Source organism: Siphateles boraxobius, unplaced genomic scaffold (assembly GCF_051911475.1).
Source record: "Siphateles boraxobius isolate OS27281-9 unplaced genomic scaffold, OSU_SipBor_1 65, whole genome shotgun sequence".
Classification (NCBI taxonomy): domain Eukaryota; kingdom Metazoa; phylum Chordata; class Actinopteri; order Cypriniformes; family Leuciscidae; genus Siphateles; species Siphateles boraxobius.
The window spans coordinates 137,501-163,519 of NW_027509192.1; the positions used below are offsets into that span (position 1 = coordinate 137,501).

General features: G+C 36.7%; 2 protein-coding genes across 5 annotated transcripts in view; both read right to left on the reverse strand.

Annotated features, from left to right (window-relative positions):
- tead4 (TEA domain transcription factor 4) overlaps positions 1-23,554 on the reverse strand; it is a 42,088-nt gene extending 18,534 nt beyond the window's left edge. Inside the window, exons 1-4 of one of the 3 annotated variants that reach the window (XR_013196588.1) lie at positions 23,267-23,387; positions 18,085-18,379; positions 4,091-4,155; positions 1,015-1,077 (exon numbers count right to left, since the gene is read on the reverse strand). Coding sequence is in view for 1 of the 3 variants with exons in the window: in XM_077209962.1 (XP_077066077.1) it covers positions 1,015-1,077; positions 4,091-4,155; positions 18,085-18,091 (135 nt within the window). In the remaining 2 variants the exon portion in view is untranslated. Of the gene's footprint in view, positions 1-1,014; positions 1,078-4,090; positions 4,156-18,084; positions 18,380-23,266 lie in introns of all 3 variants that reach the window. The other 2 variants (XM_077209963.1, XM_077209962.1) reach the window with 2 other exon arrangements.
- Positions 23,555-24,844: 1,290 nt separating this feature from the next.
- Positions 24,845-26,019, reverse strand: part of LOC143720502 (DENN domain-containing protein 2A) — a 51,316-nt gene continuing 50,141 nt past the window's right edge. For both annotated transcript variants that reach the window (XM_077209960.1, XM_077209961.1), the window contains exon 20: positions 24,845-25,572. In XM_077209960.1, the coding sequence (XP_077066075.1) occupies positions 25,541-25,572 (32 nt within the window). In that variant the 3' untranslated portion in view covers positions 24,845-25,540. The remainder of the gene's footprint in view (positions 25,573-26,019) is intronic.

Consider the following 26,019-nt stretch of genomic DNA (forward strand, 5'->3'; position numbering starts at 1 on the left):
TACTGAAATGTAATGCTAAAAACAGCAAACGCAACAGACTGGAATCAGTGAACTGCTTCTTTTTGAGCTCGTTCGTCCGAATGAACTGATTCACTAGAATGAATCAGTCTGTCTAATGCTTAAAAATAAGTACATTAAAATAAATATAGGTCTATCTAAGATATAAACATACAATAGCCTATATATATTGAAATATATTGCTAAAAACAGCAAATGCAACAGACTGGAATCAGTGAACTCCTTCTTTTTGTACTCGTTCGCCCAATGAATTGATTCACTAGAATAAATCAGTCTCTCTAAGTATAAAATAATTATATCTAAGATGTATATATTTATATTTATATATGTATCTATCTTAGATATATTTCTTAGATCCTTCAGTTCACTCTAATTTACTTCTAATTTAAAGACCTCAGTTTACTCTAATGAGTGACTCCTCGACACTTGTTGGGTTGATTTAGGTAGATTTGGGTTGATATAGCGAAACGCACAGAGGTCACACAGTCATCCATGGCCGGCTCAAGCAACTGCTGTGTCCTTGAAGCATGACCGGCCCATGCATTCCTGAAATATGGGCATGTGTGTGTGTGTGTGTGTGTGTGTGTGTGTGTGTGTGTGTCCGTCACAGTTCTCAGTTACAGAAACGCATTTAAAAGGGCTGTCAGTGTTAGCCGTGTGACCAGTATACCAGTATACACTCGGACAGCTGAGCCAAAATGGCCGCCGGCCAACGGTTGAACTATGTCATATGATGAAAGACAAGAGCGCGCAAGGAGAAGACTCGACATTACCGAGGTCACACGTTTTCTGAAAAATTAGTGACGTGATGAAATGGATTTATAGCGTAGTGTATGATATCGTCTGCAATTATATTTGTATCTGAATCATGCCTGGGCTATATTCACTCAGAGATGAATGAAATCGCCCTCTCTTCACATCATTAACAAATGCTTTGGTTGTAAAGCGATGATGGTGTTAATTAGCAAACAGGTGATCAGCATTAGAGTTCATTACCTTTAGTTTGACCTGAATTTCCCGAGCTTTCCGTCGCGCCAACACCTGAATGTGACTGGAGACCTGCGGGAAACACAAAGGGATTTTAGGCTGATCTTTTCATTTAAAACACTTTATTTCGACAGTCCACTTAAGACATTCTGCTGGTTAGGCTATAAGTAACTTTGCAACTACATGTCAACATATTCTAATAACTCTAACCTAACAGTCTACTGATACTCTAATGTGAGTTAGTTGGCATGAGTTGATAAGTTTTCACCATGCATGCAATAAAAAACAAAGGTATTAGCCTACTATGGTACACGTAAAAAAAAAAATAGAACTGAAAAAAAATTGAACACTGGAAAACCTAATTTTGGAACAAATTGAGCTCATGTTCTGGTAACAAAACTCTAAATAAACTCAAATGCAGTTTACAGTCCTTAGTCAAGTCAATTCACATTTATATAACCTATAGTGCTTTATACAATTCAGATTTTCAAAGCAGCTTCACAGTAGTAAACTTCAATTATGAAATGATTTCAATTTCAGCTGCTTGTCAGAAGACAATAGAGTTAATATTCAGCTCAATTTAGTTCAATGTTGATTAATTTCAGCTCAATAAAATAGTGTCGATGTTGCAAAGGTAGTGTCATTATTAAGCTCCATTAAAAACTCTTTAAGGAAATTATTTGTTTTCTCTCTTTTTCTTTTCAGGTGGCATTAGGATCTCTGGATTTTTTTATTAAGGTTATGGATGTGTAGCTACTGGAAGCTCTGGGTGCATGCATATTATTTAATTAATTTATTTAAAGCAACACTATGTAGTTTTTCAACCTTCATAATATATTTCCAAGACCCTTGAGATGGTACATCGACTTACAATAGGTTGAAAGACACGTCTGCCATAGCCTGACACTGTCTGTATCGCTCTTACTGGCACTACGTAACTTCGGGCGGCGGCCATTTTGGCTCAACAAAAAGAACTACAAGATTCGACTGCTTTACGGCATACCTCACTTCCCCCACCACCCCCCACTTCCTCAGATTCTGACGTGAGAGCCCAACTAGCGTTTGATAGCCGTCTGTATGTTGTTGTCATGGCCGAAGCAACAACTAAAAGGAAGAAGTCAAAGGTTTTGTCGGAGGAGACTAAAAAGAGAAAAAGGGAGAGTGACAAAATAAAAGGTCGGACGAGGATCAAGGTCCAGCGTTCGCTCGCTGGCGTGAGCTAAAGGAGGAGGAGGAGGGGTGCCCGACCGATGCTGACCTGGCCGTCATGCTGTTGGACTAGTAAATATATTGCTTGCATACTATCTCTATTTTTTCGAATTTGTTGTTTGCCTGGCCATGTTACGGAATCTATCTGGCCCTCCATTTATCTTAATGAATCAAGTAATGCTAGTAGAGTAGTGAATTATCAATCTGGTAGCTAGTAACGTTAAACGCTAACATAATAGTTTACGATGGTTAGCATGCTATCGCTAGCTATCGCTAGCATTCTCGTTCTGATTTGAGCATTGCAATCAATGACATGCATATAGCAATTTGAAGTCAGAACTCGCGAGAACTCAAGACGGTATCGGCTTGTCAACTAATGCACGTGTATCCCCTGGTGTAACCATGACAGATTTTACGACAGTAGTAGAAGACAATACTGTTTTCCAACTGTAGGGGGACCCTGAGAGCAAAGGTTACATGGTGTTGCTTTAAAAGAAAGTTACAGAATGTTACGTTTATTGTTATGAGAAATGCGCAAAAATACTATTTAAAACTTTCAATAACATGTTTTACTCTAAAACTGTGAGAAAATCAAAGACGTAAATGTAAAAAGTTTTGTTCTAAATTTCTCAGTAAATGATCTTTCAGTGAGAGTGTGTTCGGCTGCAGTAACGAACACTTCCAAACAAAAATTGAATAGGAAATTAAATGTAAAAATTGTATTAAAATAAGAATGAAAACATTTAAGTAAAATAATAATAAAAAATAAAAAAGTAATTTTTAACAATTTTTGTTTACAAATTCGGATGGGATTGAAATCATGAAGCACTCATGGAAAACTTTACCTAACCACCTCATGAAGAACTAGTCCTGTTCAAGTAAGGCTTAAAACTGTTACTGATGGTACATGACTGATTTCTAATCATCTAAACTAGTCAAAACTTTAATCGATTAGTGTGAAAGAAGAAAGCAAATCTGTTGCTTTATGTCAGCGATTGCTTTGACCTTTATTTGTTCACATATCAGGTTTGATTCTAGTTTCTCTTCTTGTTTTTAGTGATAACTTTTCCTCGCGGGCCCCGGCTCACCTCAACTCTCTCAGAGGGCTTAAGACTCAGTATGTGACAAGGCCTGAGTGACATCATGCTATATCGAATGCCGGCGGGATCGCTATCGGATCCCAAACCCCCAGCAGTTGTTTGTGGGTCTAACGAGCAGGACTGAGAGAGGTGCTGAAGACACACACCGATATCCGATCCGCGTGCCATAAATCACACCGCTCAAGTTCATTTCAGCATGGAGGCCCTCGGGGGCCAAACATTTACACTCAGTGAAAGTCTGTTTGGGAGTTTAACAGGACAATCCCATATCTAAATCCCAGTCTGACATTTGCTGTACTTCCTGTTACTGTTAATGTGTGACATGGCGGTCAAATAATAGTAATTAACCCATTTAATCCACTTAGTTTTAGTAGGGATAAGTTGGCATTTTAGAGTTGCCATCACATATTTATATATAAATACACTGCAAAAAGATTTTTTTTTAAATCAGCATCAAATGAAAATATCTAAACATTCTTAAAACAAGATAAATTCACTTGAAAAGCAAGTGAGCAATTCGAGATTGTCTTATTTTTATTTGATGCTGATTTTAAAAAAAATCTTTTTGCAGTGTAAGTTTAATTTTCTTACCCTTTTTTCTTGTTTTAAGCACAAATTTAGTGCTGTTTATGCTTAAAACAAGAAGAAAAAACGTTGCCAGTGCAATAGGAAAAACATTCTCTCAAAACAAGTGGTAATATTTTACACAATTTTGCGTATGAATTAAATTTCGACCTTAATAAACCAACTAGACCAAATATTCTTGATTTCTGTACCTGTTTCCTGGTCCGTGTCTTTCCTGTTCGAAGCTTGATGTACCGAGCAATTAGCTCATTCCGTCCTGAAAAAAAGAAAGAGAAAAGAAGTTTACATTTACATTTTACATTTAGTCACTTAACAAATGCTTTTCTCCACGCACAACTATCCAACTTAAGCGACTTACAAATGAGGAGAACAATAGAAGCAGTTAAACTAACAATAGGACAACATTATGTAAGTGCTATGACCCTTCCCAGTTTAGTCTAATGTAGTACATAACTACTACTACGTAGTACGTAGTACTTTTTTTTAGATAGATAGATAGATAGATAGATAGATAGATAGATAGATAGATAGATAGATAGATAGATAGATAGATAGATAGATAGATAGATAGATAGATAGATAGATAGATAGATAGATAGATAGATATAGAAGAGAAGAGAAGGTATTAGTTTATAGTTTATCGTCAACATAAAATTTTACTTCAGGAGTATATGAAGTATTTCCCAGAGAATCACTGAATCAATTTCTTTAACTGAACTTGACTTAATGAATCATTCACAATAAGAACAGGATAAAATTAAACAAACAACACACACAAACACACACACACAATCACACACACACACACACAAACACAAAATAATAATAATAATAAATATAGATAGATAGATTATTTAAAAAAATATATATGTATTTATTTATTATATATTTATTTATTTAGTCAATAAAACAAAACTAAATAAAATTATGATAAAATAAAATAAATATATGTACATTACAACTTTACAAATAAAAAAACAATAAACATTTTACTTTTGTTAATATAAGCCATATGTATATATATATATATATATATATATATATATATATACACACAACACATGTAAATACACAACAAATAAAAGCAATGTCGCAAAGATTTCATATTATATATATATATATATATAATAAAAAATATTTATAATAAATAAACTGAAAATTTTAATTGTATGTAGGTAATAAAATTAAACCTAAGATAAAATAAACAAAAATATATAGGCCTATACATTAAAACATACTTTACAAATAAAACAATCTGCCTTTGTTAAAGGTGCAGTGAATGATCTGGGAAATGCTACCTTTAGCCTGCTAGCATTGAAAGCATACGATCCCACTCTCCCTGCAAATTACCCAAAGCCACGCCTCCTCTAAAACACATGAACGCGCAGAGACCAGAAGCGAGACGACCAGAGACAACGTTATTGGATTATATCATGTATCATTAACCAGAGAGAAAACTTTACAGTACAGTGAGTAACAGCACAATAACGAATGTAAACAACTGTTTACTTTCTTTTTTTCGCCCGAATGCGAGGATTGAAAGAACATTTTATGGTCCTACGCCTTCCACAGACGATATATATTTATAAAAATACATCAAGACCGCTTAATGTTATCAGGATATGAGGAGACTTTCAACCAAATAACCTCAACAAAAAAAAAAAATCTGTAGAGAATCACATATTTCTGCCGGTCACGCATGACGTGAACACATTTGAACCGAGGTATTGAAAGTGTTGACAGTGAGTTTGAGTAAGTACATTGGTGAGTTTGAGTAAGTACATTGGTGAGTTTGGTGAGTTTGAGTAAGTACATTGGTGAGTTTGAGTGAGTACATTGGTGAGTTTGAGTAAGTACATTGGTGAGTTTGAGTAATACATTGGTGAGTTTGAGTAAGTACATTGGTGAGTTTGAGTAAGTACATTGGTGAGTTTGAGTAAGTACATTGGTGAGTTTGGTGAGTTTGAGTAAGTACATTGGTGAGTTTGAGTAAGTAAATTGGTGAGTTTGAGTAAGTAAATTGCTGATTTTGAGTAAGTACATTGGTGAGTTTGAGTAAGTAAATTGCTGAGTTTGAGTAAGTACATTGGTGAGTTTGAGTAAGTACATTGGTGAGTTTGGTGAGTTTGAGTAAGTACATTGGTGAGTTTGAGTGAGTATATTGGTGGGTTTGAGTAAGTACATTGGTGAGTTCGAGTAAGTACATTTGGTGAGTTTGGTGAGTTTGAGTAAGTACATTGGTGAGTTTGGTGAGTTTGAGTAAGTACATTGGTGAGTTTGAGTGAGTACATTGCTGAGTTTGGTGAGTTTGAGTAAGTACATTGGTGAGTTTGAGAAAGTACATTGGTGAGTTTGAGTAAGTTTAGTACATTGCTGAGTTTGAGTATTTACATTGCTGAGTTTGGTGAGTTTGAGTAAGTACATTGGTGAGTTTGAGTAAGTACATTGGTGAGTTTGAGTAAGTACATTGGTGAGTTTGAGTGAGTACATTGTTGAGTTTGAGTAAGTACATTGGTGAGTTTGGTGAGTTTGAGTAAGTACATTGGTGAGTTTGAGTGAGTACATTGGTGAGTTTGAGTAAGTACATTGGTGAGTTTGAGTAAGTACATTGGTGAGTTTGAGTAAGTACATTGGTGAGTTTGAGTGAGTACATTGGTGAGTTTGAGTAAGTACATTGGTGAGTTTGAGTAAGTACATTGGTGAGTTTGAGTAAGTACATTGCTGAGTTTGGTGAGTTTGAGTAAGTACATTGCTGAGTTTGAGTGAGTACATTGGTGAGTTTGAGTGAGTACATTGGTGAGTTTGAGTAAGTACATTGGTGAGTTTTGGTGAGTTTGAGTAAGTACATTGGTTAGTTTGAGTAAGTACATTGCGGAAGTAAGACTGTTCACCCAACCTAAACACGCGTCTTCATCAACTACAGTGGCGAGACTGAGCAAGAGCTCATTCATATGTGTGTGATTTATCCAAATCTAGACAAGATCTCAACGTAATTGTATTGGGAAATGTTGAGAAGGCTGTTAGCTCTTATCTTTCAGGGTTTCAGTCAGGCACAGTGATGCAAATGGAGTTGCAGGTGTGACATCACTTTGTAGACCAAAACGCGGAAACAAGTTAGCATTTTAGCACTTCCGGCTCCATCGTCCCGAAGTCAATGTTTTTTTTGCATAGGCGTAATTTACGGGTGGGACATGTCCCCACCACTTTTTGCCAGGGTCGATTGTGTCCCCACCACTTTTGAAACATCTCACGGCACGGATGTACGAATACAAATTAATAAAACATCTCCAGTTAACTCTAGTAGAGCATTTATTTTTTTCATTCGTTAAATAAGAGGCGATCTGAAATGTGTTGTTTTTAAAATCAAGTGACCAAAGTGCTCGTTGCTGCCATCAGTGGCGCGGATACAGTGTCCTGTTGTGACTCGCGCACAGTTTTCACGTTATAATCGTAACGTTACACCATCATGCCTGTGTGCCTGCTTTGTACCAGACTGCACACACACGAGCTTGGTGACGTACATAGTGCGAGACGAGAGATGTAGTTCATTGAGCGATTTTCACATACAACTAAATGTTACTCTTCTGTTTTATGACAAACTGTGACTTTCTTGACTTTCATAATTATCTTTTAAATTGACAAACATCATATGTGTAATTCAGGACACAGTTCAGACGGAATAAAAAGGATAAGTTGTCTCTCGCCATTGACTACCATTCATATTTTTTCCGAAATTAAAGTCCCATGAGCCGGAAGCGAAGGGGCGGGGCTTAGGCTCTCTGTAAGGTCTATATATCATACCGCCCATCATGAGTGTTCATCTGCTTCTGCTGACATACGGGTCACGTTGGATGAAAGGGTACGTGTGCATGTCTGGACACCTGTGGTGAAGTGATGGCGGAGAGAGATACAGCAGCTGGTCTGTGTGTCAATGTTTATAGAATATGCCTTTACGCCTCACATAAATCTCAGCGCTCGTTTGTCCGGCAGGACTCCGGTTACTAGTACTAGTATCCGCTGCTTTAGTACAGAACTCCTCAACACCCTCTTACCCGACTAAAACACTCTCTGTGTGGCTATTTATGAAGAAAATGTCAGAGAAATGACCTAGTGTGCATGAGACGTTGCTCTCAGACCAGAGCTATGAGATGTGGAGCAGAAATCACATTTTCATTGAGAACAGTTTGAGACATTGTTGATTTGAGATCTCTTGTAAATCTACACTGAAAAAAACAATTTACTTTTAGTTAATTGTTAACAAAGAAAATAAGTCATTTTAACTTAGCTAGTAAAAGGTTGAGCAATATCTATTTAGATGAAGTTTCCTTTGCAATACATTTCATTCAAACAATATAACATTGAATTAAACCACACTTTTAAAGTGTATGCTTTACTTAAAAACATCTAAGCAAGTAATACAATAGATATTGTGTGAGACACCATTATCTACCAGAAGTTACACGTAACGTGAACGCAGAGACCTTGGTAGATAATAAACAATGACGGTAACATTTGATGAATCGTTTTAGTGTTCAAATGTCATTTTGAGTAGAAAATGAACTCCAACTGTCACAAAATGGCCAGTTACTAATCCTAACAACAAAAGCAATGATAAAACAGTGTAAATACAACAGTGAAAAATCAACCTCATTAATTATTTAAGGCCCAGTGCATGATGGGAACACCAATCTCAGAAAAGTTGAGTAATTTTACAACGTTGATATTTACGCTTTCATTTCTACACGCTTGAATGGAGGACTAATATAAAATTGACCTATTTTTTTTATTCTTGCCTGGACTAACTTTTTCATGTAAATTAAATTGTTTTTTTATACCCCTTCATGTGTTCACAGGGGCGGAGCTAAAGAGGGGTCATGTGTTCACAGGGGCGTAGCTACAGAGGGGTCATGTGTTCACAGGGGCGGAGCTATAGAGGGGTCATGTGTTCACGGGGCGGAGCTAAAGAGGGGTCATGTGTTCACAGGGGCGTAGCTACAGAGGGGTCATGTGTTCACAGGGGCGGAGCTATAGAGGAGTCATGTGTTCACAGGGGTGGAGCTACAGAGGAGTCATGTGTTCACCGGGGCGGAGCTACAGAGGGGTCATGTGTTCACAGGGGCGGAGCTACAGAGGAGTCATGTGTTCACAGGGGCGGAGCAACAGAGGAGTCATGTGTTCACCGGGGCAGAGCTACAGAGGGGTCATGTGTTCACAGGGGCGGAGCTACAGAGGGGTCATGTGTTCACGGGGCGGAGCTACAGAGGGGTCATGTGTTCACAGGGGCGGAGCTACAGAGGGTTCATGTGTTCACAGGGGCGGAGCTACAGAGGGGTCATGTGTTCACAGGGGCGGAGCTATAGAGGGGTCATGTGTTCACGGGGCGGAGCTACAGAGGGGTCATGTGTTCACAGGGGCGGAGCTACAGAGGGTTCATGTGTTCACAGGGGCGGAGCTACAGAGGGGTCATGTGTTCACAGGGGCGGAGCTACAGAGGGGTCATGTGTTCACCGGGGTCATGTGTTCACCTTTAGGCTTGTTCGACTTCATGCAGCTCTGCGCAGACCGATCGGCGGCTGACTTGAAGCAGTGCATGCCGGTTAGAAATTGTGTCCGACTTGATGCAGCGCCGACGCCACATGACTGTGACGTATGCCATTAAAGTAGCGCGAGAGCGATTCGATAGCAGCCGCAGGACTCAGCCAGCGCAGATTCTCAAGAGCAGCTGCATGAGCTCTGATGACGACACAACTGTTCCACGATTGGCCCGATTCACCGCATGATGTGTGACATATCACGTGTGTTTCGTGTTTATTCGAACACCTTCAGTTCCACTAATGTTCACAAATCTGTTTTTTTATAAAAGTAAAATCTCTTTTCATGTAGTCACGATGTTACTGCAGTAGCCTATATTGTGTCATGTTTATCAAAATAAAACTGATCAAAAAACATAGACCCCATTACATTATTTAAATAGTAGACTATAGGCTATGTCAACTTATTCTTGAACAAACGTAAGCATAAAGTATTAAATGGAAACGTATCTGAAATGAGTATTTGACAAATATTGCATTTATTTCACTTCAGCTGTGGTAAAGTATGCAAACACCACGTGTGCGGTCACTACGGGAACCAAAAAGTGTCCGACTTCACGTCTCTGTTTGCAGCTCCTCCCCGCCTGCACACGGCAACTCTCGCCGATCGATTACATCCAGCCGCAGCCGATGTCGAACACACCTATTATTACAAGACTTGTGCAAACTATAAGATATCCCACATCAGATCTACAGAGCTACAGAGGGGTCATGTGTTCACAGGGGGGTCATGTGTTCACAGGGGGGTCATGTGTTCACAGGGGGGTCATGTGTTCACAGGGGGGTCATGTGTTCACAGGGGGGTCATGTGTTCACAGTGGTGGAGCTACAGAGGGGTCATGTGTTCACAGGGGCGGAGCTAAAGAGGGGTCATGTGTTCACAGGGGCGGAGCTACAGAGGGGTTCATGTGTTCACAGGGGCGGAGCTACAGAGGGGTCATGTGTTCACAGGGGCGGAGCTACAGAGGGGTCATGTGTTCACAGGGGCGGAGCTACAGAGGGGTCATGTGTTCACAGGGGCGGAGCTACATAGTGGTCATGTGTTCACAGGGGCGGAACTACAGAGGGGTCATGTGTTCACAGGGGCGGAGCTACAGAGGGTTCATGTGTTCACAGGTGCGGAGCTACAGAGGGGTCATGTGTTCACAGGGGCGGAGCTACAGAGGGGTCATGTGTTCACAGGGGCGGTTCCACTAGAGTGAAAACTGATACAGTCGCCTGAAACCTTCACACGCACACACTCTCCACCCTGACGGTCTGAGAGGGGCCGAAACAAAGTTAATGTCAAGCAAAGGTACAGCAGCTCCCACAACGACCTCATAAATCCATAACCTCCCACTCAACCTCTCTCTCTCTCTTTCTCTCTCTTTCTCCTCCTCCTCCTCTTCACATTCCAGTCATTCCTGATCTGTGAGTCCTTCAGCGTCTGCTCAGCTCCAACAACTAACACACACAAGCACACATTATAACAAGACTTGTGCAAACTATAAGAAATCACATATCAGATCTCACTCTCAAAAATAAAGGTTCCCAAAGCGTGTTTTTGCAGCGATACCATAAAAGAAACACTTTTGGTTCCCCAAAGAACTTTTCTTTTTTTCATTATTAAAGAACCTTCTGTCCAATTTAAAGGATGTTAAATGGAACCATAGATGCACACATTATAACAAGACTTGTGCAAACTATAAGAAATCACATATCAGATCTCACTCTCAAAAATAAAGGTTCCCAAAGCGTGTTTTTGCAGCGATACCATAAAAGAAACACTTTTGGTTCCCCAAAGAACTTTTCTTTTTTTCATTATTAAAGAACCTTCTGTCCAATTTAAAGGATGTTAAATGGAACCATAGATGTCAATATACAACCTTTACATTTTCAAGAATCTCAATTGTTTCAGTAAGATTAAATAGAGAAAATGGAGACTTTTGGCTTCTTAGATGTTTCTTTTTCTGCACCGTCAGTTTATCAAACATCTGGGGAGCGACAGATAGAGAGCGGGCACATCTGTGCAGCAGAGGGTCTCCTGAGGGTTAAGAAAGGGCACACTTAGGGTTCACGGAAGTGTACAGTGAGATTTCACTGCTGGGGTTCTTAAAGAGAGGAACATGATGAGAGAAGAAAATTGGAGAAAGACTGACTTTCTGCATACAAATATCCTATAAATGGATGTAAATAAAAGACAAAATAAATCAATAAAAAACACAGCAGAATATATAAAACATACATTAAATATAGTTAATAAAGGAAATCAATAATACATATATATATATATATATATATATATGTGTGTGTGTGTGTGTGTGTGTACAAATTAAACTATATATATATATATATATATATATATATATGTACAAATTAAACTATATATATATATATATATATATATGTACAAATTAAACAATGTTAGACTTTCTATTTAAAACTAAAACTTAAAAAACTTTACAAATATATATATATATATATATATATATATATATATATAGTACAAAACAGTACAAGATAGACTTGAAAACTAACAAAAACAAAGAAAAAACTTATAACAAATTTAAACTGTTAATCATTTATTCATTTTTTTAAAGACAAAAATAAAATAATAAAAAGACACCAGAATACATAAACATAAATATAGTAAATAATAAAAAATAGTGCTGTCAAAACGATTAATCGCATCTCATAAAAGTTTGTGTTTATACAATATATGTGTGTGTGTATATATATTACTATATTTATATACATATGATATGTGTGTGTGTGTGTGTTTGTATTATATAAACACATATCTTATATAAACACAAACTTTTATGTTAGATGTGATTAATCATGATTAATCGATTTGACAGCACTATAAAAATAAATAATAAATAAATATAAATAAATCTATTTAAATAAAATAGTTACATAACTTTGGTTGAAACTAAAACCAGAAAACAAACAAAAACAAAGAACAGATAACAAATTTAAACCCCTGATCACATTCTACACGCCACTGTATTTATTCATGCATATATTCAGATTTGACCAATAACATTACGTCAGATCAAGAAACCACAAATGTGATTTTAAATGAAGAGGGGGGATTTCTAATAAATTTGAATGTACATCTGTTCATCACATAAAGCTATCATATAACTTATATTCAGGACTAATGTTATGGTCCCGCTTTAGTTGCATGGAAAAGAGCGGCTCATATCAACAAGCAAATTTAATATGGGTTTGGAACGACGTGAGAGTGAGTAAACGAAGACAGACGGACGGATGGATGGGCGAGATCTTTAAGACTAGCAGAAACAATGATGTTCTTCCTTGAAGAATCACACAAACACACACATTTAAGAGTGTGTGACCAACAAGCCTCCTCAGAAACACCACAGTGTCCCACACTGATGACCTCTGAGGGGCCGCGACCCCACCGTGACCTTAGCAAAACAAAGAGAGGGAATGATCTTCAGCAGAAAAGCACAAAACACACTGACTCATTAGAGCACTCGGAGACCTCAGACATAAACAAACCTCTAACGTGCCTGTGAAAAATCGAGCCTATGTGAGGGACGGGTGGCTTTTTCCATCTGTTGGACATGAGGCAGCTAATGAACGTTTATAACAGGACATCTCAATACACCCTTTGACTCCTGTGTGAGTGGAATATGTGCAGTGTAAACTGCATATATCCCACACTGCATTGCACTTGAATGAACAGAAGTAATATTGACAATTTCTTCACCCATTATTTTATTGGAGAGCATGTTACGGTGTTACGATTTTCGTAAAATGTTACGATTTTTTCCCCACTGTAAAAAAAATTATTGTTTCACCTTAAAAAAGTAAGTGTTCATGGTGTCTTAAAATTTTACTAAAATATCCAAGTTTTCACTTAGTTCAGCTTCATATTTTAAGTTGACTAAGCTTAAAAATTTTAGGCAGCACGAACACTTACTGTAACATTTTTTTACAGTAATTTAAAGAAAAAAATTAATTTCAAATGTGAAATTGCTAATTTTTTACTTATGGTGCAGATTAATATTATAAAAACATGTCCGGGTCACACTTTAAAATTAAATAATAAATAAAAATGTTCATTCAATTCTTTTTGTACTTTTAAATTGGCATTATTTTCATGACAGATGAACATGTTTTCAAACTTTCTTTTTTTCTTCTTTTTTTTTTTTTTAAATGTGTCAAAATATTTGTTTTGTATTTCTGTGTTTTTCATTAGATTGATTACTGTAATACAATGATCTTCTTATTTAAATCATTAAAAATGTAATGCCACAACAATTATTAACGTAGCCAAAAAGCTTGTGGTCGGTAAGATTTAAAAAAAAATAATAAAAAAATGCAAGGATACTGATAACCAGATAAATTGATCAAAAGTAAAGTAATAGTAAAGATGTTACAAATTATTTATATTTCAAATAAATGCTGTTCTTTTGTACTTTCTATTCAGCAAAGAATCCTGAAAAATAAAAAGTATCACGGTTTCCAAAAAAATATGAAGTAGCACGATTGTTTTCAACAATGATAATATCAAAAATGTTTATTGAGCATCAAATCATCATATTATAGTGATTTCTGAAGGATCATGTGACACTGAAGACTGGAGTAATGATGCTGAAAATTCAGCTTTGATCACAGGAATAAATTACAGTTTAACATATATTCACATAGAAAACACTAATTTTGAACTGTAATAATATTTCACAATATTACTGTTTTTACTATATTTGTGATCAAATAAATGCAACCATGGTGTGCAGAAAAGACTTCTTTCAAAAACATAAAAAAATCTTACCGACCACAAATTTTTTACTTTAATTTTAATATAATTTTTTTTAACATAACAGTAATGAGATTTTTTTTTTCTCATTTCAATAATACTAATTTGTGAAGAAATATTGCTTACTTGTCTTGAAAATAATAAAATAAAATAAAAAAACAGGCTTCATTTTCTCTATATTTTGAGGTGGTTTGGTTTCATCAGAGTGATGTGCATTTTGTAGCCAATGAAATAAAGCTTCATTTATTCAAAAGCTGACTTCGCATCCTCACGAACCCACAACTTGTAAGACAAAATGCAAGAATGTTGTCTGTTGTAATGTGATTTCTGAGACTCACACAGCTGGGATCTCTCATTCAGCACCCATCCCATATTCCTCCACAAAAATGTCCTTTTAATGACAAGTCCTGATTTTTTTAACATCTTCTGAACAGGTGGAGAAGTGCTCCATTATGTGGGTACTTATCTTGCGACGGGATGCTTGGGAGCCATTAAACCATGGCAAATGTATTTCCTTTCAGCGGCTGTGTGTAATTTTACGGGTCGGGAGAGCGAATGCATTACGGTACAGTGAAGACGAAAGCCAAGAAATGTTTTCTTTGGCAAAGCCTGTTGAGTTTTCACCCAGCACTCCAAAAACCCTACAATCTAAGTGCGCTGGTACGCTTAGCTGGATAATAACACACGTAACGGCCAGTGAGTTTCCATGCAAATATGCCACAAAAGCCAGTATAGAAGAAGGGATGGCGGTGGAGGAATTTTATAAAACCTCTGGAAAAGGGTCACGAGTGCATTGTGGGAATTCTCCTCATTCTTTAACCGCTCGGCACTGTAGATTGTCGCTATTTGTGTGATTATCTGAAATTGCAGGGGCCAAACACAGCCATGAAAGCTCCTCTATCTGATTTGCGCCAAACACTGCTGGGTTGAGTTTTCTCTTATAGCTCAAGACATTATAAAACGTTCAATGTGCTTCCTGACCCCGGGAACACTGGGAGCCGGCCGTTTCCAAAGATAGAAGTACAGAAACGTATATAGTGTCGAAAAATATAATTTTTGCAGCCTTCTTTGAATCTAAAATCTTAACCTTGGGTTTGAAACATATTGAATCTGGATAAAGTAACGTTTTACAGTTTAGCAACAGACAAACAATCAAAAACTGCATCAGCATTAACCTCATTAAATATTCATGTGTTTGTAGAGTTGCTTTCAAATCTGGAATGGGAAGATGAATGATTCAGAGTCAGATTTTATCAATTAAACAAATAGTTAATTACAAATACATTTTAAAACATGAATTAAATAAATACATTTATTTTTCAATTCAAAAAATTATTGATTCATTCATTTTATAAAGATTCATTAAATATAAAGATTTATTTATTTTCATTTACATGTTAAATATATTTTAATATTTTAATATTTTAATAAATATACATTTGTTAAACTTGGTTTATTTAAATAAATATTATATAATTATTTTAATATATTATAATTATATTATATAATTTAATTGTATTGTTTTATTATTTAATGTGTTTGTGTGTGTGTGTGTGTGTGTGTGTGTGTGTGTGTGTGTGTGTGTGTGTGTGTGTGTGTGTGTGTGTGTGTGTGTGTGTGTGTGTGTGTGTGTGTGTGCGTGCGTGTGTGTGTGTGTAAAATTCATAATAATAAAATAACATTTATAAAGTATATAACATATTTAATATTATATATTTTAAATTCATTCAAAATTAATTAAAATTCATAATTCACAATAAAAGTCATTTTAAGTCATACGATGGTTTGTGCGAGGAACAGTCCCAAATTTGAAGGTTTTGAATGACATTGAGTAAGTAATGTTAATTTTAATTTTGGTGTGAACTATCGGTTCACAGCTCGACTGGTTGAGAGAGGTGATGAGTATTGATGGAGAAGCATGATGAGTGATTTGTCTGAGCTGATAGTGGCTGATACTGAGCTCCATGTAATCCCAGTGTTAACACCATCTCTCTCTCTCTCTCTCTCTTTCTCTCTCTTTCTCTCTCTCTCTCTCTCTCATGTCTGTGTGCATCGGAGAGGCAGCTGGAGGTGAACTGAAAGACAACACACACACAAACTCACTCAACGGGGTCGCGAGCGGGGCCCGCAGAAACAGGTGCTCTGTCTCCCCCCTCCCCCTCTCCCCCCCTTTTATGTTTATTTGTCCCTCTCCGTCGCACATGCTCAAAGGGTAAACGTCCATTCTCGTGTCGGATTACACCCTCTCTGCCTTGAACTCGGGGCTCTGGATGCCCATGGCGTGCCATTCCACACAAGCTTTACCGCTCCTAAACTACCGGCCCCGACAGATCCACCCCCAGATGCCCCCTGCGACCCTCCCTCTCCACCGATATTGACACGGCTTTATGAAGATTGATAAAGTTTCACAGCTGATCGGAAGATGACAGACACACACATCCTCTCACTTTCCTCCTCATCCAGTGTTCGGTCCAAATCAAGCGGCACCAACCCATCACCGGGTCATTTCTGGCCATCAACAGGGTCCGGATCACACAGACAGACATTTATAGTAAAAACACACACTGGTTATAGGCTATTTATAGTAATTCATATACAGACTAGAGCTGCACAACTAATCGAAATAAATCATATTCAGACATTTCGATGCATCACAACTAAAAGCAGCGTTTGCAGCGTTTGCATCAAGAGCAGCTGACATTGTATGCGTTTGGAAATATGATTGTGCATTTGTGCATTACAAGCCATGAGGTTCTGGCAGCTTGTTTTCTGTTCGCAAAACTATTAAACAATTCAAAAGGCTTCTTTAGAGTTTGACTGACTTGTCCTTGTAGACATCTGAAAATCCACACAAATCACCAGATACTGAAACGTGAATTAAGAGATGGTGATTATGAAACAAATACATACAAACATGGCCTTGATAAGTTAGTGAATAACCTTTGGTGGAAGTATTTGAGCATCAGTTTGTCCATTTGAACGCTTTGGAAATGCAAAATATTGGGAATATTTGATTTTTATATGGTAATATATATATAATACATATTTGTATTAAGGACTAGCAAAAAAACTTTTCAGAAAGGAATATAAAATAGAAAAATAATTAAAGTGGTCAATCTGACTGTGTTAATATTACTGGTGCAGTCAAGCTGTTTTTTTGCTTTTCCAACCAACCAATCAATCAATCAATCAATCAATCAACTAATCAATCAATCAATCAATCAATCAATCAACCAATCAATCAATCAATCAACCAATCAACCAATCAACCAATCAACCAATCAATCAATCAATCAACTCAGTCAATCAATCAATCAATCAATCAATCAATCAATCAATCAACAGACCCAGTAAACTAATCAATCAATCAATCAATCAACCAACCAACCAACCAATCCAGTCAACTATACAGTCAACCAACCAACCCAATCAACCAATCAACCAATCAACCAACCAAATCAATCAATAAATCAATCAATCAATAAATCAATCAATCAACCAACCAACCCAATCAACCAACCAAATCAATCAATAAATCAATCAACCAACCAACCCAATCAACCAACCCAATCAACCAACCAAATCAGTCAGTCAACCCAATCAATCAACCCAGTTAAACAATCAACCAACCCAAATCAATCAATAAATCAAGCAATCAACCAACCCAATCAACCAACCAAATCACCAACCAACCCAATCAATCAACCCAGTCAAACAATCAATCAATCAATCCTTGTGCCAGTTTTGGTGCAAAAATCTCATCAAAATCCCTGATTGGCTGCAAAAGTAAATACAGAGAGGGAAAAGGGGAGGGGCATACCGTACATCTTGCCCTCATCGGAGAGAATGATCTTGCGTCGGCCACAGGGCGGATAGATCGCCAGTGCCTCTTGAAAGCTTTGCTCGATATCCGGACTCCACACGCCCTCCGCATCGTTCTCCAGAGGCTTATCCAATCCCTCGCTCAGCTCCTCGCTAGCGCCCCCCGGAGAGGACGCCGAGACCCACTCGGACGACAGGATGGTGGTGGAAGAGCAAAACGCCTTAGTGGCTGAGGCTCCGTGGCGGGTAAATGACGGGTTTTCCCAGATCTGGAACTGGAGAGAAGCTCAAACCTACAAAGAGAACATGTTACATTAAAACTCAAATTGATAAAAGATGTAGTTGCAAATACAATAAAAGAGGGAATGTAAATACAATTCAAATATAGCAGAAATATGCAATTACGCGGCAGACGGCTGAGCAGATTGATTTGGTCATTGCACTCGCATTGATACATTTAGGAAAAGTACACTAACTTTTTTTTAATTACTTAAAATTGTTAAAAATATTGCTTTTTATCAACCTAATTTCAATTTCAATCACACTAATATTTTTTGATTTCATTCAACCCTATTATTTACATTAGTCTAGCTTAACTTTACTGTATTTCAACTTAAACATATTTTTCCTAAATCGTTTTTTTATTACCTGTAAGTAAAACCCTACATTTTAAATATAATATTGCTTAAAAGTACTATATTTTCATTAGCTGTGATTTTTTTCTTCTTTTGAAAACGCAATAATTATCTATACATCTATAGTTTTACAACAGTTTTTATAACACATTTGCTTAATATTCTTGTGGCTATGTAGAAAATTTGCACACAAAGTTTAGTGTTAATGCGCAAAAGCATTGTTAATTGATAATTCCTGAATTTGTTAAAGTTTATCGGTTTAACGCCAAAAATGTGACTTTTGTGAGACTTGGTATAATAAAATTCACTATTTTCCCCAAAAACCTTAATGAATATGGCAAACAGGAAGTCAGGAATTATGCTTTTGCGTATTTACATAAAACTTCATATGTATGGCCATGAGAATATCAAGCAATTGTTGTGACAGCAAAATAGTGAAAATGATGTTTAAAAACCAAACATTCAGTAAGTAACTTATGCGAGACTTGGTCTGAAGATTTAAGATCGGACAAACTCTTGTGGGAGTAGTAGCATAAAAAATGTGTGTGAATCCATTAAAAATGGCGGGAAACCTTACATATTGTGCTTTTAAGATCATCTCGGAAGATTCAAAGAAGAAAAAAAACACAATTTTCTATTACGTCATCCAGATTAGCCATTGTTGTTGCAGATGTTGCTATATTACACGGCAGGGTTGCAGTCTGGTATCATTACGGCGTGAATGAGGTGACCCCCAATCATCAGCATTCATCAGAAAGATCCCCAGACTCCATAATCCTACTTGGAAAAAGCGTTTTGGTTCTGAAATCACATTAGTCGGGGACACCACGTCTGCAATGCGAACCGGCCTGCAGCCAGACAGCGCTATATTAAGATCTGATCAGGGGTCCCTCAAAACAAATACACACGCTTTGCTTTTTGTCATTTCTACTTCATGAGTTTAACAGCACGTGATACGAAGAGAGATCCATGTAAACCAGGGGTGCAGAGTTTAGTTTAGTGGCTCAGGTGTTTAATTAGGAAACTCTGGCTCTTCATGAACTGAGTTTGCACCTAAAGCACGCAAGTATATGTTTTCCTCAAACATTTCGGTGCAATTCTGGGAATTACTGTGTTTGTGAGTGTGTGAGCTGCTGAGCAAAGCTTTACTCTGAGCTTGACTTCCTGTACAAAACTCGCTCTCACATACAGATCGGAGCAAATAGCCTTGAAGTTCTGAACAATATTAATGCTTGATGCAGAACAACAAACTACAGCACCATTTCAAACATTTACACACTTTCTACGACTACATAAACAAACAAAAACAACAACAAACAAAACAAAAACTGTATATTTACTGTATAGTATTTATAAATATATTGAATTAACTTTTATTTTTATATTTGCAGTTTCATTTTTAATTTTAGTTTAAGTTTTAGTAATTGTATGTTCTTTGTTATTTTTATTAGTTTTTTAGATATAATATTTTAGTACTTACACTTAAACTTTTAATTTAAAAACTTTACACTTTAATTTATTTCAGCTAGTTGCTAAAGTAAAGCAACATTTCATTTATGTTTGAGTTTTCATGTAATAGCTACTGTATATTTTATTTCAGCTTTATTTCAATTACCAAAATAGTTTTTGCCTTCAGAATATCTACAAATCGTTGTGTCTTTTAAAATGTTGCTGTTGTCGCCATTTGTGCATTTTTAAAGTAATTTTTACCATGGTTATAATGGTTTTAAGCCACTTTGTATTGTGCATGACTCAGTAAACGACTTTACCATAGCAAAATCACACAAAAAAATTATAAATTATTGCTTTAGTTTAAAACGAGTTTACATGTTTTTGTACACACACAAATAAACGGTGTTGGGAAGAATTTAAGTGATAGTTTACCCCCAAATTCTGACACACACACACACACACACACAGACACACACACACACACACACAGATGTGCATTCACATGTGTGTGTAACAAACATACAGAACAAACACACACCGGCACGACTAAAAGACAATAAAACAAACATAAACACAGAACACTTTAATCAGGGATGGAATGTGAAGCTGTGAGTCGCTGTGAACCTACACACACACACACACACACACACACACACACACACACACACACACACACACACACACACACACACACACACACACACACACACACACAGGATATTAGCTATGGGCCGTACATTAATTTAAAGCTCATATTGTTGACCAATAACAGTGTAGCCGGAGGAGCCGGTCGGCTCTGATCAAGAGTTCCTGACACACACGCGTGTGTTTCATTAAGAGCGTCTCTTATAACAGTGTGTTAATGTGATAATAGCACTAAAACAACACAACTGCCTTACAGGTTAAATGTGGCTAACACTGCAGCAACGCAAATACAACATTATTTTAATGGTACAAATGTTACAGAATCATGCCACTAAACAAACTGCTACCGCGGTTTTTCCGACATGTACCGTGGTAATACCATGGTATCATTAAAGTTAAAATTACTGTTGATTATAATTAAACTATTGATTTATCACCACGGTACTTTTATGTGATGACATTAACATTGTAATCCTATGTTTTATGGACATTTACCATAGCATTACCATGAGTTGGGGATATATACCATGGTAATCTGATGTGATTACACACATGCATAATACATAATGTAAAATACACAAATTATAAAACATATGTTCGAATATAATTGAACTGTTAAAATTCAGGATTAACTTTGAAAAGCTGCTGTGTGTGTGTGCGTGTGTGTATGTCAGACAATTCCTGTTGCTAACAGAACAATACACACACTGACTCATGCAGATATTCACACACACTTCCATAAACACACACATTTGTATGGACAGCCTGCATTTGTTTTAAAGTAAGACTGCAGAACGAATCTAGAACGCAAATATTGATCACGGGTCACATTAAACAGCATGTTTTCTTGTTTGCACTTACATCTTTACAAGATAAAAACCTATTCGGTAAAAACAATGGAAAAGTGTGACACCTGAACTCTCAGAAGAGTCACAGATGAGGCCGCGTATTAACGCCACTTTATGGAGCTCTAATGAGGCCTGATGCTGCATTTAATAATGCTTCCCTGTTTTCATGATGCTTTTTATTAAAATAACACAATAATTCCTCCAGTGCCGCGAGCAGGTGGGCACCGGCCTCATTCCACCTGTTGCGCCGGGACAATATTATTACGTCCCCTGGGCACTGACTCCTCACCCCAACTCTCGAAATATTTACCCATGAGGCCAGCTGGCAGAGCGACCGCTGCGGTCATGTGCTCTTTCAGATCCCGCTGACCCAAACAATCACAGTCATTCTGATTCCGTGAGATTGTCATCAACAATAACAAACAAATATACAAAAGACCCAAACAGTGATCGACGAAAACATACAAATATGCGCAAAGCAGTGAAGAATTTGGATACTGTATGTTTCTCATGATCTTAGAACTGTGCTTGAACATTAATGTTGATGACCAATGCAAATAATGCATTGATTTTCTTGACAAAAATAACATTTTAGTGAAGGAAATAATTGTAGACTCCTTAAAAAAAGAGAAAGAAAGAAATAAAGATGTTTTGATCACAACATTATTCCCAGAGTTTTTCACTTTTATATTATTTTACCAGAACACAAAATGATTGGTGCCCAAACCTTTGATTAGATAGATAGATAGATAGACAGATAGATAGATAGATAGATAGATAGATAGATAGATGGATAGATGGATAGATAGATAGATAGATAGATAGATAGATAGATAGATAGATAGATAGATAGATAGATAGATAGATAGATAGATAGATAGATAGATAGACAGATGTTTTAGTGGAATAGGCTATTAGCCTACATGCAGAAAAATTGTCTAAATTAATAAACATTGGATTACAATTATTTAAAAATACAATATTTTATATAATATCACTATTTGATTTGCTTTTATTAGCTTAAAACAAAACAATTATAATAACATTTACACAGGCAAGTGTTATAAAACAGGCAAGATCAATGGATCGGTATACATTTTTTAAAATATGATCTAGGCTACTTTTTCCACACTTATTAAACTGGTTCATGTGAATGAAAAACACCTGCAGACATTTGTTAGCATTTAAAGAATACATTTTACGTTTAAGTTTCTAATCGCGATAATAATTAACGAACTGATATTCCCGCCACACGCGCTCCTTCTGAGCACCCGCGGGCCTATGACGCGATTAAAGTTCCTCAGAAAGTTTCCGGCCGTTACATGGAAGTCGCTCCAGTGAAGCAGAAAAAAGAACGCGGGAATTCGGTAAAAATTCCAACAATTCCAAACATTCCATTGTTACATCACATTTCGTCATCATGTGTCAGAATAACCACTTCAATGAGGTCGTTTCCCGGCTGTTCTGAAATATGGTTATGTGAGGTGAAGTTCTGTTGCCTACAGCTGTACGAGTTATTTACCTTACAAAAGATTGTTTATTTAAAATAATTACACAAACAAATGTCACTTTGAATTATGTAAATAAATAAAACTCTTACCTGTCTGCGGCAACAGTAGGGTAGCCTAAATGAAGTGTTTTGGGGGTAAAATCTGCCTGTGTGACTGGAAGCGCGCGAGGAAGGCTGGAATTTCAGGAATTGGCTTCAGTATAACGTGAGGAGCGGACAGGAGAGAGAGAGAGAGAGAGAGAGAGAGAGAGAGAGAGAGAGGGAGAGAGAGAGAGGGAGGTGTGAGGGGAGGTCCCGGGTTTGGAAAGGAAAAAGGAGCAGTCTTGGTGCGGAGAGAAAAGGAAATAAGCCTGGATCCAGAGGGATTCATATTGTTCTGGTCAGTATGAGAGACTGCAGTGTCCTAAAAGTCATAGAAAAAAGTGCCTTTGAAAAGAAAAAACCTCACTCTTTCTTTATGTTTAGTATTAAAAGGTAGTTTCAACCAAAAACAATATAAAGATATTATTGTAACAATTCTGAAGCAACACAAGGTTTTTTTCTTCTTTTTTTACATTGATAAGAAATGTTTCTTGAGCAGGAAATCAGCATATCAGAGTGATTTCTGAAGGATCACGTGACACTGAAGACTGGAGTAATGATGCCAAAAATTCAGCTTTGATCACAGGAATAAATTACAGTTTAAAATACATTCAGACAGAAAACAATGTTTCACAATTATACTGTTTTTACTGTATTTTTGATCCAATAAATGCAGCCTTGCTGAGCAGAAGAGGTTAGTTTGAAAAATAATTTCTTTTGAACAGTTGTGTTTGTGTGTTTACATATATATATATAGTCATTTTTTTACATTATTAGTGTGCAATCTTTACTTCTTGTTTCTTCATCAGTGTATGTGGGGGAAGTAAAGATAAAAAATAATGGGGATAATACTACTAATAATAACTGTTAATGTGTTTTGATATTATAAAGTAAGATTCTAATGTCACTTACAAAAAGTACCAGAAAATACCATGGTACTTCTATGTTTTACCTTGGAGTAGCATGTGGTACATGCATAATGCTCTTCAGTGTCTACTAGCACTGCCAGCTTTTTTTAAAGGGTAAAATCCTCATTTGGAGAATTGCTCAAAGGTATTATACAGTGGCGGTAGCATGGTACAATAAATGCTTTCAAATAAGCGTTACTTGGTAGTGAATTATTGCCATATTCATATAGCAATTTATTTACATGCTACTCCAAGGAATTACCATTATACAAAAAAATAACTATGGAAATAGTGTTTATTCGGGGGCTTTGGACAGTATCCATACTTTTCCTGGTGTAAAGGCAATGTCAACAGCTTGACTGGTCTGTTTTTTTTTTTTTAAGTTTTCATTGAAAAATATCAGAGATGTTGTTATGTGTTCAACAGGTTCAGGAGCCCTCCACAGGACACCAACAAAACTACACCTGAAACACACTCGCTGTGTCCACAACCTAAAGATCCAGAGGTTAGAAGACGATCCGAATCCAGTGGATCATCCTGCGCAGTAAGTCGCCTGTAAACATCCAGTAAACATGAAGCAAATGAGATGATGTCTCATTTGCTTCATCCAAGACTCCAGATCCACAGGAAAGCAGGTGACCAGGCAAGATCTATGGTTAAAAACAATTCTGACGCCAGATCAGTTCCTAGTGAAAACTGTTTATTAAGCACACTTAAAAAAAGCATCTCTAGTGGTGATCCTGAAATGTACTTAAGACCATCTCAAAACTCCAGCTTTGTTCTGGTTTTGGTCGAGAAACTTTTCCGTAATAATTCTAGAAAAGTTCCAATCCTGCATTTCCAAGAATCTAGATTTTCCCCTTTTTCTAACACGGAACAAATTTGTTTTAATACCAAAACAAATGTATAAATTAGGAATTCATTCAGTGAACAGTGGCGCGTTTCTCGGCAGTCTCATCGTCGTACTACGATAAATAGACTAACAACAGCATTTTGAATTTTATTTAATTTTTAAGGGAAACGCATAAAGTTTTACAGAGGAAGTCATAAAGGTCTTATTATTTCTAGAAAGAATATAAATTAATTTATAGCCTCCTGTTTCAGAAGAAGTTGTACTCTATCTCTTAAAAATGTAGGAAACGAAAGAAAGAACTGTACATATATAAATCACCAATCACCACTTCTGTTACAATAAAGTTCTTTAAGGTCCTTGTGGTTTGGTGAACTAGAATGGACTGGTTTTGTTTCTGTACAGTGTTTCGGCCCATGTTTTCCTTGACTTTGGTCCTGCCGGGTCTCCGTAGCCCGTCCTGCTGGTCAGTTTTGGGTCAGATGATCTAACATAATCATGCAACACGGCTAGTGAAGGCATTTCTCACTTTTTGGACAGAAATTTCATCTTGTGTCCTAAGAGAAAGAAAGAAAGAGGAAAGAGAAAGGCTCAAAATCCCAGCCAAACACAACAGTAATCATCATTCACATCACAAACACAGGCCCATCTGATTAAGGCTGTGTTCAGAATGGAAAACCAGTTCCCTGTTTCCTTTTATAATGGTTCAACTGGTAGTGCCGAATCTACATTGCGGTCACATGACTGTGTAAAATAAAGCTATTTTGTATTTTTAGTCCCATTTTGTCTATTTGAGATCATGGTATTGACTAAATATTGCTTACAGTTCTTTAGATATTTTTTGTTGTTGTTGAAAAAGTCAAATTCAGCAGGTTGCATTGTGGGATACAGTATGCGTGCTCTATGCAAAATCTATAAAAAAAAGTAATAAAATATAAACAATTATTTTATTATATTATTAAAATTTCATATTTAAAATACAATCAAATATTATATAAGATTAT